Below are 16669 nucleotides of genomic sequence, written 5' to 3'. Positions count from 1 at the left end.
GAAGGCTATCAGACTACCCTGCACGTTGAATGACGCGTAAGGGTTGTGTTAAAAAGTGATGCAAAGGGGTCGTGACCGATCGTCAGTAGCGTGACGAGTTGTGAGTGAGAACGTGTCGGTATACGAGTCGTTCCAGGATTTTAGCTACAGAACATGATTTCATTTATTAGTAAACAGCAAGGGGAAAGGACGGGGAAATTCAGATACTTGCTTGGAGGTTTTGTCAGAGACGGACCATGTATCACTGAAAACTTCTCATAAGAATTTTAAAATCAAAAAACAACATCATAAGATTACACCACTGTCTGAATGTCATCCTGCCATCTAAACTCTCCTCATATGACTCGCCCTAATCTCGTCACAGCGTACGATGGCGTGACAGAGGAAGAGGAAGAGATTGAACCGGGGTTTATTGGGGTCTTTACACTGACCTACGCGTGACCCCTCGTGGTTTCATTACAAGGCTTTTCAACTTCTCACTCAGTGACTGTCAAGAGCTCAAACAAGTGTGTGTGTGTGTGTAGCATGAATAAAGGTCCTCTTTGTTTCAGCGCACAAAGACTATTTGAGGATTTTACAAACACGAACACGCACTGATATATTGATGCCCCTTAAATGTATTTCATTTTTTTCTCCCCACCTTTATATATATATCTATATATATATAGATATATATATGAAAAGGAAGCTCGCTATTGGTTGAGTGTCACCTCATCCTCCGCCTCCTTTCCCCTGGTTTCCCGGGCAACCATGTCAGGGTGGAGGAAAAGAGCAAATCATGTGAGGGCACAGCATCCTTCTCTCCCCTCTCTCCCCCCTCTCTCTTTCTCTCTCTCTCGTCTTCTCTCCTAGTGTGTGTGTGTGTGTGTGTGTGTGTGTGTGTATGTGTATAAAAGCCTCTCTTTCCATGCTTTCACTTCACTCTCAGCTCCCCGTTGCTTTGCAGAGAGGATATAGGCGCGAGACTGAGGAGAAGGGAGGGACACACACACACAACCAAAAGGAGATCCCTGCGTTACAGTGGGAGAGACATTTCTTTCTTTGACCTTCTTCCTCTCCCAACGTCTTCTGGGTTGCCCTTCTTCTTCTTCTTCTTCTTCATCATCTTCTTCTTTTTTAAGCGTCTCCACTCTGCTTGGACGGTGGCTGCATCGATGCAAAATGGGTTGTGGCAATTCCTCAGCCACCAACACCTCAGGAGGGGGTGAGTGTTTTTAAGGAATATATATGTATGTGTGCGTGTGTGTGTGTGAGTGTGTGTGTGTGCGTGTGTGTGTGTGTGTGTGTGTGTGTGTGTGTGTGTGTGTGTGTGTGTGTGTGTGATAATGAATGAGAATATGAGGGAGCGCTGTCACTGTATCTGCACCAAGGGAGAGATGGTGTTTTGAATGTAAATGAAGTGAGTCGGGGTTACCCTTGCATTCAGTGTGTGTCCTCCGATGTGTGTGTGTGCATTTCATTCATAAATAAATAGACAGCCTAGCTGTATATCATGCATGTTTGTGTCTCAAAATGACAGTAGAAATGATTTGTTTTACCCCCCCAGTGTTCATCAGTTTGTCCGACTCAGTAGTGTGTGTATGCATGCAGTGGTCTCCTAAAGCTATGGGTGGTGGGTCGATCATGAAGGGTCTCCCATGTCCTAATGTAAGACTAGAGAGTATAGTAGCCTCAGGAATGAACCACTTTGACTTCTACATTGACACAAAAGCTCACAGTTGTTGTTTTTCTTTCTCTTGTGTTGGTGTTTGTTCTGGTTTCAGTGGATATTGAGTATGAAAAACAAGCAGTGACATTCACCCGCCTTTGATCAATGAGCATGTTTCATTCATAAAGCCCCGGAGGACACATCGGAGCGGTGAAAACACTGCATCTCGTGGTTATACTAACACTCCAACAGATATTTATTTGTGGCTGTCCTCAGATAACACACACACACACACACACACACACACACACACACACACACACACACATCTCAGTTAGTTTTATCCTGATACAATACCTAATTTTAAATTATACCCAACAATTGAGGTTACTAATTAGATTGAAGTATCTGCAGGATTACCTCACCACCACCGCTGCCCATTAAGGCAGTATGGTGTGTGTGTGTGCTTGTGTAAATGTGTGTGTGCTTGCAGGTATCTAATCAGTGCTTGCCAGGCGTGTTAACAGAGCCACAGACAGCCACTGGGAAGACCCAGTGTTGTCTTTAAATTTGATCTACTTTGAGGTTACAATGTCTGTAAAACAACAGTTTGTTGTGAGCGCGTCTGTGAAAACCAGCAGCTGGTTTCATCCCTGTGCAGCAGGTCTTGTCCATTTTTTTCCGCTCCTTCTTAGAGGTCAGTGTTCAGCACAATGTCAAGGACGCGTGACAGCCTGTCACTTTGACAAATGTCGACTAATGGTCGCACTTGTTTGTCCACGCCAGCTGACACCAGGCCAGAGTCACTGTAGAATTAAAATAGAAGCACCCCACTGCTCCTATATGATATTATTTTAACCCAGGATGTATAATTGTGTCACTACACACTTGTGTTTTTAAATGTTTATGTGGTAACAGTATTTTTAGCCCTCCTTATTATCCTCTATATGCAGTATATACACATTTAATAATGGCTTATTATAACACGTCATAATGTAGATGTAAGCAGACATAAATGTCTATTAACTCCTCCTATGGGCACCCATAAGTGCAGGCTGATGTTTAAACTTGGGCTTTGTATTGGCAAGAATCTGGCGATATGATATGTATCATGATACAAGGGTTATCACACATTTTTTTTATCTGCTCAAAATGTATATTAAAGGGAGATTTGTCAAGTATTTAATACTCTTATCAACATGGGAGTGGGCAAATATGCTGCTTTATGCAAATATATGTTATTTGTATTATTGTAAATCAATTAACAACACAAAACAATGACAGATATTGATCCAGAAACCCTCACAGGTACTGCATTTAGCATAAAACAATATGCTCAAATCATAACATAGCAAACTGCAGCCCAACAGGCAACAACAGCTGTCAGTGTGTCAGTGTGCTGACTTGACTATGACTTGCCCCAAACTGCATGTGATTATCATAAAGTGGGCATGTCTGTAAAGGGGAGACTCGTGGGTACCCATAGAACCCATTTACATTCACTGATCTGGAGGTCAGAGGTTAAGGGAGCCCTTTGAAAATGGCCATGCCAGTTTTTCCTCGCCAAAATTTAGCGTAAGTTTGGAGTGTTACTTAACCTCCTTTGCGACAAGCTAGTATGACATGGTTGGTACCGATGGATTCATTAGGTTTTTTGAGTTTCATATATCTTCACTTTAGCATTGAAACAGCCTTCTACAACCTCTGAAAGATCGATTGCGTTAATGCGTTAAAGAAATTAGTGGCGTTAAAACTAATTTGCATTAACGCGTTATCATCGCGTTAACTTTGACAGCCTGAAATTGCGATATATTGCGATAAGAAAGGCAATATATTGTGATTTTTAAATTTTTTTTTAGAGAAAACTGTCATAGTATAAAGAACACACTTCCATATGCATAACAAAAAGTTTACTTTTTTATGCGATCAGAACAAAAGGGTCTGCATTTGCATTTATCCCAGTCACTGTGTGTGTTTTTAAGAATCAATACAGTATCACAAAAACATAATATCAGGATACTCAATATTTTTTACACCCCTAGTATAAACAGATTTAATGATAATACAGTTAAAAAAACTGTTGTGATAATATATAATATGTCTTCATGGGAGAAATTATAGTATAATTAAATTATACTTGTTCTTATATGTGCTTACAACTAAACCATTTAATACATGTTTATTCATAGCAATGCTAAATATATAAGAATCTTTCAATTTCAAGCTCAAATGACCGCCTCAATGCGCTTTATACTTCACACTGCTCATCCCTCGACTTATGCACCCAGATGTGCACCCTTGCGGGTATGAATGAGCTTTTGTCCGGCTACTGAATGGGCCCCTGTGTCATGTCAGCAGACTCAAACATTTACCGTGAAAAAGAGCACTCTATTCCTTTTTACAAGAATGAAATTCGCTGTCTTTATTGTGTAATGTAGATTCTCCAGTTTCCTGCTCTTACATTGTATTCATGCAGTGTTCTTTTTTCAAGGTACATTTCTACCTTAATGGAACGGAGAATGGCATGAATACCCAATTGAAGGGCAGAAATTAGGCTTTTGTTTCACTGTTTTCAATGACGTGATACTGTACGTTGAAGCAGGATGTTACATTATCCTCCAACTGAATGCACTGTGATCTCATTTTGATTCAAATCAAGTTTAGTGGACCGCATGTGGTGGTTCAGCCAAAGAACGAGCTGTTGTTGGACCATAAAAAGAGTCAAGCAGCGCTGGGACGAGCACAAACGGGTGGAATAAAATGTATTTTATATCAGTTTACAACTGTTACCCAGCAGAGACAAGCTGCCTATATACTAAAAACCACTATTGTGGATGTAACGCAAACTTAAGCACTGAAATTGACTAAAAATGTCAGTAACCTCTAAACTATTACACTGAAGTATGTTGAGTTTTAAAGGCCAATCTAGGGATGGGCATTGCAAACTATGGATGCAGTGGCATATAGAATCGGTTCATGGTATGAAATAAACATTAAATAGTATATAAATAAATAATATTTGGATTAAAATGAAGTATTATGGATAACCATAATCTGCATAAAAAAGAAGAAGAAGAAAATACCTATACACTGCACAGATAATGTCCTGGCAGAAAATGACCAGTACATTTTCCGTTAAGTTTACGGACATTTTCGTCAATTTCTGTTGATTTACTGCACTATTCACGGACACTTCTGTTAATCCTAAAACGGAAAATTTCTGTAGATTTACAGTATATCCTTCGTATCGAGCCAAATAGCAGGCCCCACCTTTACATTCTGGAGGGAGAACAGACGCTAACGCTAGCATTTGTACGTTACCTATCAGAGGCTAAAACTGGGGCTAACTCTACCTGACGTCCACTGAAGTCTAAAATATAAGCATTGGTAAAACGTAAATTACAATACCAAACTTTTATTATATAATATAATATTCCTGGCGTATCTGGTAATGTTAACGGTAGACAACAACTGAACTAAACAACAAAACAGCTTTCCAACTAAAACGATACTGAGCTAACGTTATAAGTACGTAACATAAATCATTTTGGTTAGACATTAATTGTTGATTTTTTTACCACAGAAGTGTGAGAAAGGTTTCTCCAAATCTAAACTGTGCCGTGTGTGATGGTCTCTGCCGCTTCCAACTTTCGCGCTAGCCGAGGTTCTTGTTCCCACAATGCAATGCGTATTTAAAAATACAGGAAAAACTCCGATACAGAAAATGCCTTCATATTAACGCGGTACATTGGCTCGTATTTTTACGGACTTTTCTTAGAGTGTGTTATTTAATTTCCAGTTCTTCTTTTATCCTATAAACATGACACCTTTGGACCACATATGGTCTTCCTCAGGTAAAACAGGTCAATCTTTTACCTAAAAAAAAAACAACTTCAGTATCAGACTGATGTGTATGTGGTTCTCAACCTTTTTGAGTTTTGTTTGGTTTGAACAGCACTTATAGGCGTTGTCCAATGTGCTCCAGGCTCTGTGAATGTTTGATGCGTTCCGGGACTCCCCCCCCCGCCCCCCATGCCCCTTGACCCTTTTGACCCGCGGGAAATCCCCCGTCAGAAATTCATGCGCACACACACTTTGACTCTCACAAACACTCAATAAAATCTACTAAAATCTAAAAAACATCTCCCCGGGTCTAAAAATGTTAATTTATTTTTCATATGTTCTTTTATTTATTTTTGTCTTCACCACTATCTGGCATCCCGCAGAAACTATATTGTGACCCCACTGGTTTAAACTGTAGCCCTGTATTGTATTGTATGCAATCTAATATGCAAAATAACATAAATGTTGTGCAGAAAAATTTAAAATATTTCCCTCTGAAATATTATAAAGAAAGGTAAAAGTAGATTTGAGTGCTTGTGTTAATGTACTTACTCATTTCCCACATTTAAATCTACACATACTGTGTAAATACTGCATCCAAGTCACTACAGCAGGGTGTGCATCTTAATTTGGCCCATCCAGTTGTCAGTGTGTTCACTGACTACGTTATTATACTGCACAGAAGTTGTATAGAGTTTGTCAGGGTGGATTATGGAGGGATATAAAGCTGAACTTTGATATCGCAGAAAAGGGTTTGCATCTTGAATCCTGTGTGTGGTTAAGTTTAGGCAACAAAAACTCTTTGGCTAAAGGGACTGTTTGTTACTTCTTACACGTATAAATCAATGCGGGTCGGTGTCCCATGCGCGCTCGCGTGTGGCTACCCTTCAGACTCAGACTCCAACACAAACTACACGGAAACACCAAAACCTCTTGGTTGTATCTAGTGAAGCCCGTCTGTTAAACAGTGTTGGCCGCGGTCGGAGGACGCGGGGGAGACCGTGGCTTTGGTCTCCAGGACCGGAGTCTCTGCTGTACTCTGCTCCTCTGCCTGCCTTCACTCACACACCACGCTCGTTCATGCTCTTTCGCTCCACCTCTCACGTGCATGCGCGCACACTCCACACTGCAGAAGAGTTAGTTTAGCTCTGAGAATATCTAGTGAATGTTCAGTGGACGTTTGTGCAGAAATAACTGCTGCAGCTCCTCCAGACCAACAGAGGTTTCCCGTGTCTTGTGAAGTGACGGGGCTCCGCAGAGAGAAACGTTATCGTCTCCGACCAAAACTCCGTTGTCTCCCCCGTTCCCTCCGGCCGCGGTCGGGAGGCTGAAGCAGGAAAAGCCAACACTAGGATCAGCATTGATTCATGGAGAGACCTTGGTCTGGTCAGCTAACATTACTGCCAAGCAGCTGAAATATAGAGTGATATTGTGCTTTTAGCTGACGTGTGTCTCCTCACTGTGTTGAGCGATGCTCGTTCATGTCTATGTAGAGCGAGCACAAACGGGAGCAACAGGACGCTGACTTTTGTTGACCTAACGGCCACAGGTGTCGCTGTTAACAAGCAATTTCTGATTCTTACAAACAATCCCTTTAAGTTTGCAAGCCTGTAAGTGAATTCAGTATTTGCTACATCAGGTACATGAAAAAACACAAACTATACGATCATTTTTTTGGATGAGTTACATTCAGCCTGAAAAAAATACAGGCGGTCTGCTGTAGATTGTCCACACGTCCCCGTCTCTGCTGCCCTGATTAGGACCAGGAGGAGGTCTAGGGAGGTGGTCTCATGGAGAGCTCTCCTATAGATGAGGGACCGCACCTTCACTGTTGTCACTCTGAGCAGTTTAAGTGACATGTTCTGAAATAGAGAGCAGGGAGCTGTTAGATACGTGTGATATATTATATATATATATATATATATATATATATATATATACAAAGGAAGCTGTTAGTCGTCTTTGTTTATGCATAATGGTTCACATCTCAGGCTGTTGAATGATGGCCTTCATTAGTGAGGTAACTCTTTAATACTTCTCATAATGAAGATGAATTCAATCGGATCTTTTCTGTATCTGTTTTCAGGGCCAGCAGAAGTCTCCAAAGATGTGTAAGTACTTCAGTCATTTTCTAACTTCTTAAATTATTTATGAAGCTCATCATCCGTGGCCTTTGTACATTCAGATCACTTAATAAAAGAGCTTCGTTTATCTACCCACGTACTGCAGTATTCATGAAGTATACGCTGTGGCAAAGTATGTGTGGTACGCTGACATTACACTGATGTTATACAAGTAGGCCAATACAATAATACATGTGAAGCTAAAAGTATTTTACAGTTAAAGTGAAACTAAAAGCATTCAATTAAAACATTGGGAAAAAACAAAACAATCTATGATCCAAAATAAAAATTCAAAACACAGAGCTGGAAACGTCTTTTCACGTTCACACTGATTAATAAGTATTTCAGTGCCCATACTTAAACCATCATTGCTGGTTATACACAGCAATAAAAAACATGTTTTTTTATCGGTAGGACAAAGTCCTTATTATGTATATGCATTTAGATATAATTTATATAGTACAATAAGTAAACTAAATGAGGATTGGGCCTTTGAGGATTTTTCAAAGGTCCCATATTGTAAAAAGTGAGATTTTCAGGTCTTTTACATTATAAAGCAGGTTTAAGTACTTTATAAATACTGTTAAACTATCAAAAACGCTCAATATATGGAGAAATACACAGAAATTGCGCGTTTGAAACAAGCCGTTAGGATTTCTGTCCATTTGTGATGTCACAAATATACAATATTTAGACCATTACACGGTTTTAAACGTAAACATTCTAAATGTGTCCCAGTTTATTTCCTGTTGCAGTGTATGTGAATGACATCAGCTGACAGGAAGTAAACATGGACCCAAACTGTTGCCTAGCAACGCAATTCTGTTGAAATGCACTAATACGGAGCGTTTCAGACAGAGCATGAATACAGGTATATTCAGACAGACAGTATGAGAAAAATAATGTGTTGTTTGAACATTACAGCATGTAAACATGTTCTAGTAGAAACACAAAATACAAGTATGAACCTGAAAATGAGCACGATATGGGACCTTTAAAACAAAGGTTGGCCACTCAACACTTTTTGTTTTTGTTTTTTTGCATTTTATAATTGTGCACTGGCTTTTGCATTTTAACATAGATGGAAAAGCTTTAATATCTTAATTCAGATCCATTTTAAACATAAATATAATTGAGAATACCATTTAATGTTTATATTGTAATATTATTTCAGCTCTTTGGAGAAGTGGAGAGATTTTGCTGCAAGATTGTGTATAATTATTATTACAATATATTGCGAGATATAAATGTTTGTGATGTCTGCGGTGACTAAATATTGTTGGTATATTGAAGATAGACAGTTGACAAAAACTCAGAGGGGGCACAGTGTATGCAAACATCTTAAAAGCATTGCTTTAATTTTATGTATTTTGCTTTATGTGTGATATTGAATGATTTAGTTCTTTTCTTTATAACGAGCAATACAAATCTGATTTTGGAAATAAATTATATTTGTGTGAGAGCTTGAATGTGTGTTGTTTAGATACTGTACGCTGGCAGAATGAAGACTTCAAGTCTGATAAATGCAGTAAAAACGTCATCTCTGCTTAACAAAACACAAAAAATACCAGAACTGAATAACACAGCCTTCGCTGTGAAAAAAAAAAAAAAGAGAGAGAGATTGGCAATAAAAGAAATGAAAAGATACTTGACCGTGAAAGCAGTTCCCTACCGGCTCTTGTTGTTTAACCACTCTCTTGGTAAGAAAAAAAAAGAGTTTCTTCAGGCTTTAGAAAATTCAGTGTCATGAGGAGGAGGAGGACAGGTTGTCCTTTGCCGTCAACAGTTAGCGTCTATCAAAGCTTTGGGAGGGGCAGCATTTCCAAAGCATTTCCTGGAATCAGTGAGTATGTGTGTGTGTGTGTGTACGTAGTGCACATATATGTCTCTCTCTCTCTGTATGGGTGTGTGTGTGTGTGTGTGTGTGTGTGTGTGCTCCTTGATAACCATCTGAGCAGCCAGCACAGGACCCATGAGAGCTGACAGCAGCACACCACCGACTCACTGAAGCTAATCACAGCTCACTGGGACTCTATGACACAACAGGAATCTCTTCTTAATGACTCGCCTGCTTAAAGCCGCAGTAGGCAAAATGTTTTTGGCATCATTGGGCAAAAATTCCATAATAACCTTTCAGCATGTTGTAATTCAAGTGCTCTGAGTAGGGATGCACCGATACCAGTATCGCACTCGCAAAATGGCTCCGATACAACGGCACCGATACCACTTTACGGCAGTGTGAGGTTAACCTCTCGTCACCATCTTTCAGGTCCTATGGCATGCGCTCACGCTCCACCTCCCCGAAGGTGCGGGCGCGATGGCCCGATGGCCCGATGGTGCGCCCGACCCCGCCGGGCCGGATCCCACCTCAACAGGCACGCGCCGGCCCTCACTTTCCACAGGGTTTTGCTTGCACCCTCTGACTCGTACCGTGCATTAGACTCCTTGGTATGTGTTTCAGGATGGGTCGGGTGTGGGCGCACTGAAGACAGTTTTCCCCGGTCGACAGTCACACCGGGAGCAGGGAGCTCCGTCACGGTGCGGCGAGGTCCGGGTTGGGAGCGCTGTAAAGCTGCGGCCGCGAGCAACCTTCGCCCGGAACCTTTCCAAGCTGACCTAGAGCCGGTCGCAGCGCACCGCCTCGTATGTGGGACTACCCAGCCTGTGGTAGTCCCTCCCACCCTCCAGCTGGCTGTTAACGAGGGTCTTTTGGCACAGAGAAGTACTCGTACTCGTACTTGTACTCGGTCTGAAAAAAAGTGGTATCGGTGCATCCCTAGTTCTGAGAGAAAACTAGACTTCTGCTCCTCCTCATGGCTCTGTTTTCAGGCTTTAGAACATCGAGCCCGTGACGGGAGACTTTGACCAATTACAGGTCATTTCATTGAGAGAGCGTTTCCATTGGCTGTGCTCCGGTCATGTGACTGGAATTTGGCGTCCCTTCACCAGATTTCACAATGGCGGCGGCGTCACAAACTTTCTAATTTTCCAGCTAAACCGTGCACTACAAGATGATTCTGAGAACATCTGAGGAGAGAAATAGGCATTAACGTAACAGAATATTGATTCATATTTGATCAGCGCTGCCTAGTTTGACCGTTTGGTTGGAGTTCACCAGTGATTGACAACCGGCTCTCATAGACGGCAGCTGGACAGCAGACCTCAGATCAGCTCTTACTGCTTGTTTTCCTCCGGTCTGTGAAATTTTACAGATGCTGTTAGGAGCACCGAAGGACACAGAGGAACATGATTTTTTCAGGTTACCTGTTTCATGTACTATTGTCACGATATAGCGACCGTTTTATAAAAAACAACTTTATTTAATCACATTTGCTCCAATCTCGCCTACTTCAGCTTTAAATAAAGGTTAAATAAAATAACACAAACAAGAGATTACCGGTACGTGAACACAAAGGGAATAATAATACAAACCCCCAAAAGAGAAATCAATGTCGTTATTTTGCTCGCACTGCTTGAAAAGTAACACACAGTGTATTAGGCGATGCAGCTTCACGTCAGCCCTTTAAAAAAACAAATAAACAACAACAAAAACTCTTAAAAACAGAGGAAATTGGTTGTTCAGCAGCCTGGTTCCAGACCTCAAACAAAAATTGCCAATTCAGTCTGATCATCAGTTGTTCAGAGCTAATGATGCAGCATACTTCGAATGTTGGTATGCTGGCAAAAGCACTTCCACAGTCCAGTTCTTAATGCTTCCCATCAGTGTGTTTGTTGTTGAGTTTGTTCGTCCTCTGTGCTCCAATAAGAGCTGACCTGACCTGTGCTTCATCTCTCAATCAGGACAGAAGAACCCTCGCCAGACGATGAGAAAAGAAGGTATTTTTGTTAATTTTCTCCAAATTATTTTCATCTTCAGTGCAGTGTTTAATTGCAAAATGCTGTTCCTTTCTTTTATAGTTTATATATTATGGAATGTGAATATTAATAGGCCTTTTTAAAAGAGGACATTTTGATATAATAAGATAAATAATGGCTGAGTTTTATTTTAACTTTCAGTTTTATCAAATTAAATTGTATCTGCATACCAAGCATCTTAATGTAATTATGTAATAGGTGCTGGGGTGTCTGGCGTTGGTACGGTAGGTAGGTAGCCTAGGGCCCTTTGCTCTGTCCATCGCTATAACAGCCAAAAACTTCCACTATCACAGATCACATTTAAACCAGCAACTATTTCCTAGCCTTCAAATGGGGTCGTGTTTACCGTGTTCACGAGAAGAGTCCATATGAACGCCGCCCCCACTCTTGTCGTATTCACGACCTCGTAAGCGGAAAGTTTCTGAGCGTTTCTGAGTTCTTGCGTTTGCTGAAGTCGTCAGAAATGGTGAATACCGTGGAAATACATTTTTCGGTACATAAGTTATTTCCCTTCCTCCGTTCATGTGAATGAGACCCAGACCGAGTCGAGCCATTTAGGCTTCATGCGCCACTGAGCAACTCTCATAGGAATAAACGAGGCATCCAGTTCTTTTAATACATCCATGGCTTCTAGACGCTGACAATAACGTTCATTTTGCCGTTGATTAGCAGCGGTGTTCTCACGCCGAACCACTTGAACTTCCCATATTGTAAACGCTCACGAGTTTCATGGTCGATAAAGAGCTAATGCTTCACTGAAAGGAGAAACTGTACTGAACTGAGAAACACCACAATATCTTTTAATCGCTGCCTTCCTCTCGTCTCTCCTCTCAGGAACTATGGTGGCGTATATGTCGGTCTTCCAGCAGACCTGACCACCGTGGCTGCCAGTCAGTCCAAGTCCACATGTAAAGGTAAACATCTGTAACACTGTACTGTACCTTTCATATTCTGTAAAAATTGAGGAGCTTCTTGTAGTGAAGCAGCTCAGAGAGAAATATTCCCCAGTGGCTGAGCCACCACCCCATGAAACCATGTGCCTGTCTACCTACAGCATTTTTGGTTTAATTTGACCTTTACTTTTCCTGAATCTTAATGAGAAGCATTCCCCTTACTATTACAGTTTGGGTACGCAGCTGGGAAGATAAATATAGTCCACAGCATTTATTTTGACAATGGCGAAGTACAATAAAGGATTTTTAACATGCGCCTCTCTGTTACTATCAGGGTTATTCTCAAGTGATGCATGTTACTGATATCCACAACAGTTTGTTCTCTCATTCTAATACCAGCCGTTCTCATTCCCAGGGCATAAAACACCAACGTTTTATCACGCCCCTCGGCGTGTGATGCCAACGCCCCTTTTAGCCTGTGTATGAGAAGTACTGGGTTTTCCATTAACTACAATGTAAACCCATCCGTGGCAATATCAAACGTTCAGAGAAAGTGCTTTGGGAGTGTTACGTGCCGTGCTGTGTTGCAAGATGTCCCGAGTTCATATCCCGGACGAGCCCCCATTTGTTACGTTCCCCTCCGTTTAAGGTCCAGGGGCTGGAGGGAGTAACACAATAAATGTGTAAACCCGGGAATGAGAGTACTGGCAACAAGATTGTGTGAAAATTAATCATACAATTTATTAACAAAAAATATGATAAAAAGAAAGCAGGAGGTAAGTACACAACTAAATAAATATGGCAATAACCAATAATAAAACACTCAAATTAAAGCTACTGCTTAAAAAGTGCAGCGCAAAATAACCCGAAGGTACTCAACCTAAATCTACTTGTAGTTTAAAGAGCGAAAATACACAACCAGGGCGGGTAGGTGGAGAGGTGGATGGGCCCCACAAACAGTTGGCAAACCTAAGCAAGTGTTTTTGTTTGAATTCACCACGTTAATCACGTGTTTACTGTGACTGTAAAGTGACAGCAAGGGGTCTGACAGAGCATCAGTATGTGACGAGTTGGGATGAGGACATGTTGCCAATACGGTGTACAGTGTTATTGACTTAATTGACCACCATTTATATAAGTGCCTCTCTCTGACAGAGTTATGGAACCATTATAAAACATGACATTGACATTGTCATCTGACCAGTATGTAAACAAACTGTAAACCTTGCTGTTGCATTCTGCAGTCCTGAAGGCTTCCCTCTTGTGTGTTGTCTCCTCTCATGTTTGTCCTCATCGAGGTTAAACATGATAATGAATTGATTCGTTTTCATGTCCTCTGGCACAACAAGTACCGTCTCTTTTTTTTTTTCCCACTGAGGTCTCCCAGTTCAAACTGCTTAGTAGAGTGCGTGGGTGTCTTTTGAGCACAGGCTTGACATTGAAATACAGAAACACAAGAACAAAAAGAATTGTCAAATTATTGTCCTATAAATATCTGGGCACTGATTGTTTCTCCCCCCCTTCTTCTTGCAGACTAGCAGCTCCTGAAGGGAACACAACACAGGTACTTTTAAAAAAAAAATGCTCTTCTGTATTTCGTCTCTTAAAAATGAAGCCAATGACCCTGTTCTTTGTTTCGGCAGGATCCTGCATATTCATTCACCTAGAGACACTCACATTACAAGCAGAGAGCATGCAAGTGCTCCTATTCTGGCTCACCACACACTGAATAAGTCTCAGGCTTCGACACTAAGGATGTGGACAGCTTGCCGGGGATCTGAGGACGCTGCCTCACGGAGTCATGGGTGGCACAGTAATGCAGGGACGCACAGCAGAGGTCTGCATACGCTATTCATCATCACCCTTCACTTTGCAAAAAAAAAAAAGATGGGCATCGGAGCGGACAAGCGCCCGCCCTGGGACTGGCTGTGGGCGGCGGCGACGGGCATTGTGACAGCCATCTTGGCTTCTCGGTCACGGCCCTGGAACGTTCTCTTTCGTTCTCAGGAGGAGACGGCTACACAGGGGACCCAGCCTACTAACTAACTAACCTTCCCAATAGCCCTCTGCAATAATAATCACTGCTCAGTTATTTCTCTAAGAAGCCATCAATGATTCATTGTGTGGCAGAGACAGAGAGTTAGAGAGACACAGGAGTTACACATTCCTGTTAGTGCGTCACAGAGCATCAACGCGTTTTTGAAAAATAATTGATTTCTATCAGGGACCTGCTGCAACAGAAGAAAAGTCTGAAGATGACACTGATTTGAATGGTCTGTCTAAATGCTAATGACGACACCTTAAAGAGTGCATTAATCAGCGTCACCGAATGTCTTGGTTGCGTCAACCAGGTGGTGTCGTCACTTAACTTGTGCCCCTGACTGATTATGTAGAGAGCATATGACTCATGATACTAAGAGGATCTCTCTCTCTCTCTCTCTCTCTCTCTCTCTTTCTCTCTCTCTGTATATATATATCTCATGCTCTCTCTGCAGCATGTTGTTTTTTTTCCCCCTGAAGAGCTCTGATTGTAGTACTTCTGGGTAATTCACACAGCTCTTACAATCTTTCTCAGAAGCAGAATTGTGTCACACAGTTTGTTCTTATCTCACATCATAAAATGTGATCTAATGTGTAACAGCAAAAGAGAACAAAAAAAACATTAAATCATTAAATTATGTTCAGTTGCAAAAAATTGTGAAACATTTAAAGAGAGGCAGAGGTGGTGATTTTGTTTCATCGTCCCCTCGTTTTTCTTACAGTTTATTGATGTTTGCTTTGTAACTGATTAATCTATTTTATACTATTATGTTTCACACTTAATTGTGAATGTTGTTCTCCTGTATGTACAGTAATCCTTGAAGGATAAAGCCGGCGCTATGCTGCATTCTTCTTATTGTCAACAAATCCCATGAAAAGACGAAAAACGACCAATCTTGTGTTTCTTTCAGTAGTTGATGGAGTTGTCGAGTATGACATTTTTCTTCACATAACAGCAGCTATTTTGTTTGTTTGCTACTTCAAAGGTCACGAATGAATCTTCAAGCTCAACAAAGTTTTAGTCCAGCGCTCAATACTTTCCGACTTGTCGATCTTGTCTGTGGTACTCAGCCTCAAGCCCATCTGGGTAACACTTCACTTTACAGGTCCGCAAATTTCATGGTAATTAAATGATAATTAGCAAGTAACCTATAATTTCTTTGGAATTACTGCCAAATTACCCCAATATTTACCTCAAAATGTATAAAAAATTACTTTATTATAAACATTGTTTAATAATTATATTGCACTATTTCCCAGTAACTGATAATTGATTTAATACATTTAATAATAAGATAAGATAAGATAACATAGAACTTTATCAATCTCGAAGGAAATTCCTGTGCCAGAGATTGCTCAAAATTACAACAAATTCAAGTGTATAAAATTAAAAGTACTATTTCTAGCATTAGTGCCTAATATAGAATAACAATTAAGTAAGATACATTTAGTAAAATGAGTAAATAAGATAAGTAAAATAAAAAAGGTAAAGTAAGATTAAAAAAAAACAGAAAAGGAAGCAATATTGCATATGATGAGAAATAATAATCATAATAATCATAATAATCATAATAATCATAATAATAATAATAATAATAATAATACATTACATTTTTTGCAAATATCTTCTTTCAAATTTCTTAAAAAACTCCCTGAATCATGACAGTAGCTACCAGGTTACATTTGTGTAGACAATAAGTCACACAATAGTAATCAGAAGAGTCTTCTATTAGTTTTCCCCCTGCGATGAAGAGCAGCGCACAGCCGATTACATGCTATTTTAGCATATAATTATTAAACAATGTTTATAGTAAAGTAATTTTCCATAAATCTTTAGGTAAATATTGGGTTAATTTGGCAGTAATTCCAAAGAAAATTTGAAATAGGTTACTTGCTAATTATCACCTAATTACCATGACATTTGCAGAGCTGTAAAATGAAGTGTTATCCCCATTTGTTCCCACTGAAGACGTAAATCCAGGTAAAAACAGATTAAATATATAGTTGTTTATAAGACTCAGTAATTTCCTAAAACACCTGGGCACTGTAGTTTTTTTTTTTAGAAAATGTTACTTAAACAATTGCATTTTTGAGGGACTATTTTTAGCTGCGGATTAACACACATTCGGTGCTCTAGTGAGTATTTACAGCAGCAGGACAGTGCACGTGGGACTAAAAAGAATCTATAATGCTCATGTTCATCATAATGAAGGAACATGTCACCCAATACAATGTTTTTAATTGTT

At 40.4% G+C, this 16669-nt stretch overlaps 1 protein-coding gene across 1 annotated transcript; it reads left to right on the top strand.

Annotated features, from left to right (window-relative positions):
- The first annotated feature begins 761 nt into the window (after window positions 1-761).
- Window positions 762-15786, top strand: LOC119486092 (overexpressed in colon carcinoma 1 protein homolog). The gene is made up of 6 exons (XM_037765955.1): window positions 762-1204; window positions 7578-7602; window positions 11416-11451; window positions 12325-12404; window positions 13917-13947; window positions 14027-15786. The coding sequence occupies exons 1-5, from the start codon at window positions 1162-1164 to the stop codon at window positions 13919-13921; spliced, it is 189 nt and encodes a 62-aa protein (XP_037621883.1). The 5' UTR covers window positions 762-1161; the 3' UTR covers window positions 13922-13947; window positions 14027-15786.
- The last annotated feature ends 883 nt before the right edge of the window (window positions 15787-16669 follow it).

This window comes from Sebastes umbrosus, chromosome 4, assembly GCF_015220745.1.
Source record: "Sebastes umbrosus isolate fSebUmb1 chromosome 4, fSebUmb1.pri, whole genome shotgun sequence".
In the NCBI taxonomy this organism is placed as follows: domain Eukaryota; kingdom Metazoa; phylum Chordata; class Actinopteri; order Perciformes; family Sebastidae; genus Sebastes; species Sebastes umbrosus.
This window is presented reverse-complemented; position numbering and strand designations above follow the sequence as displayed.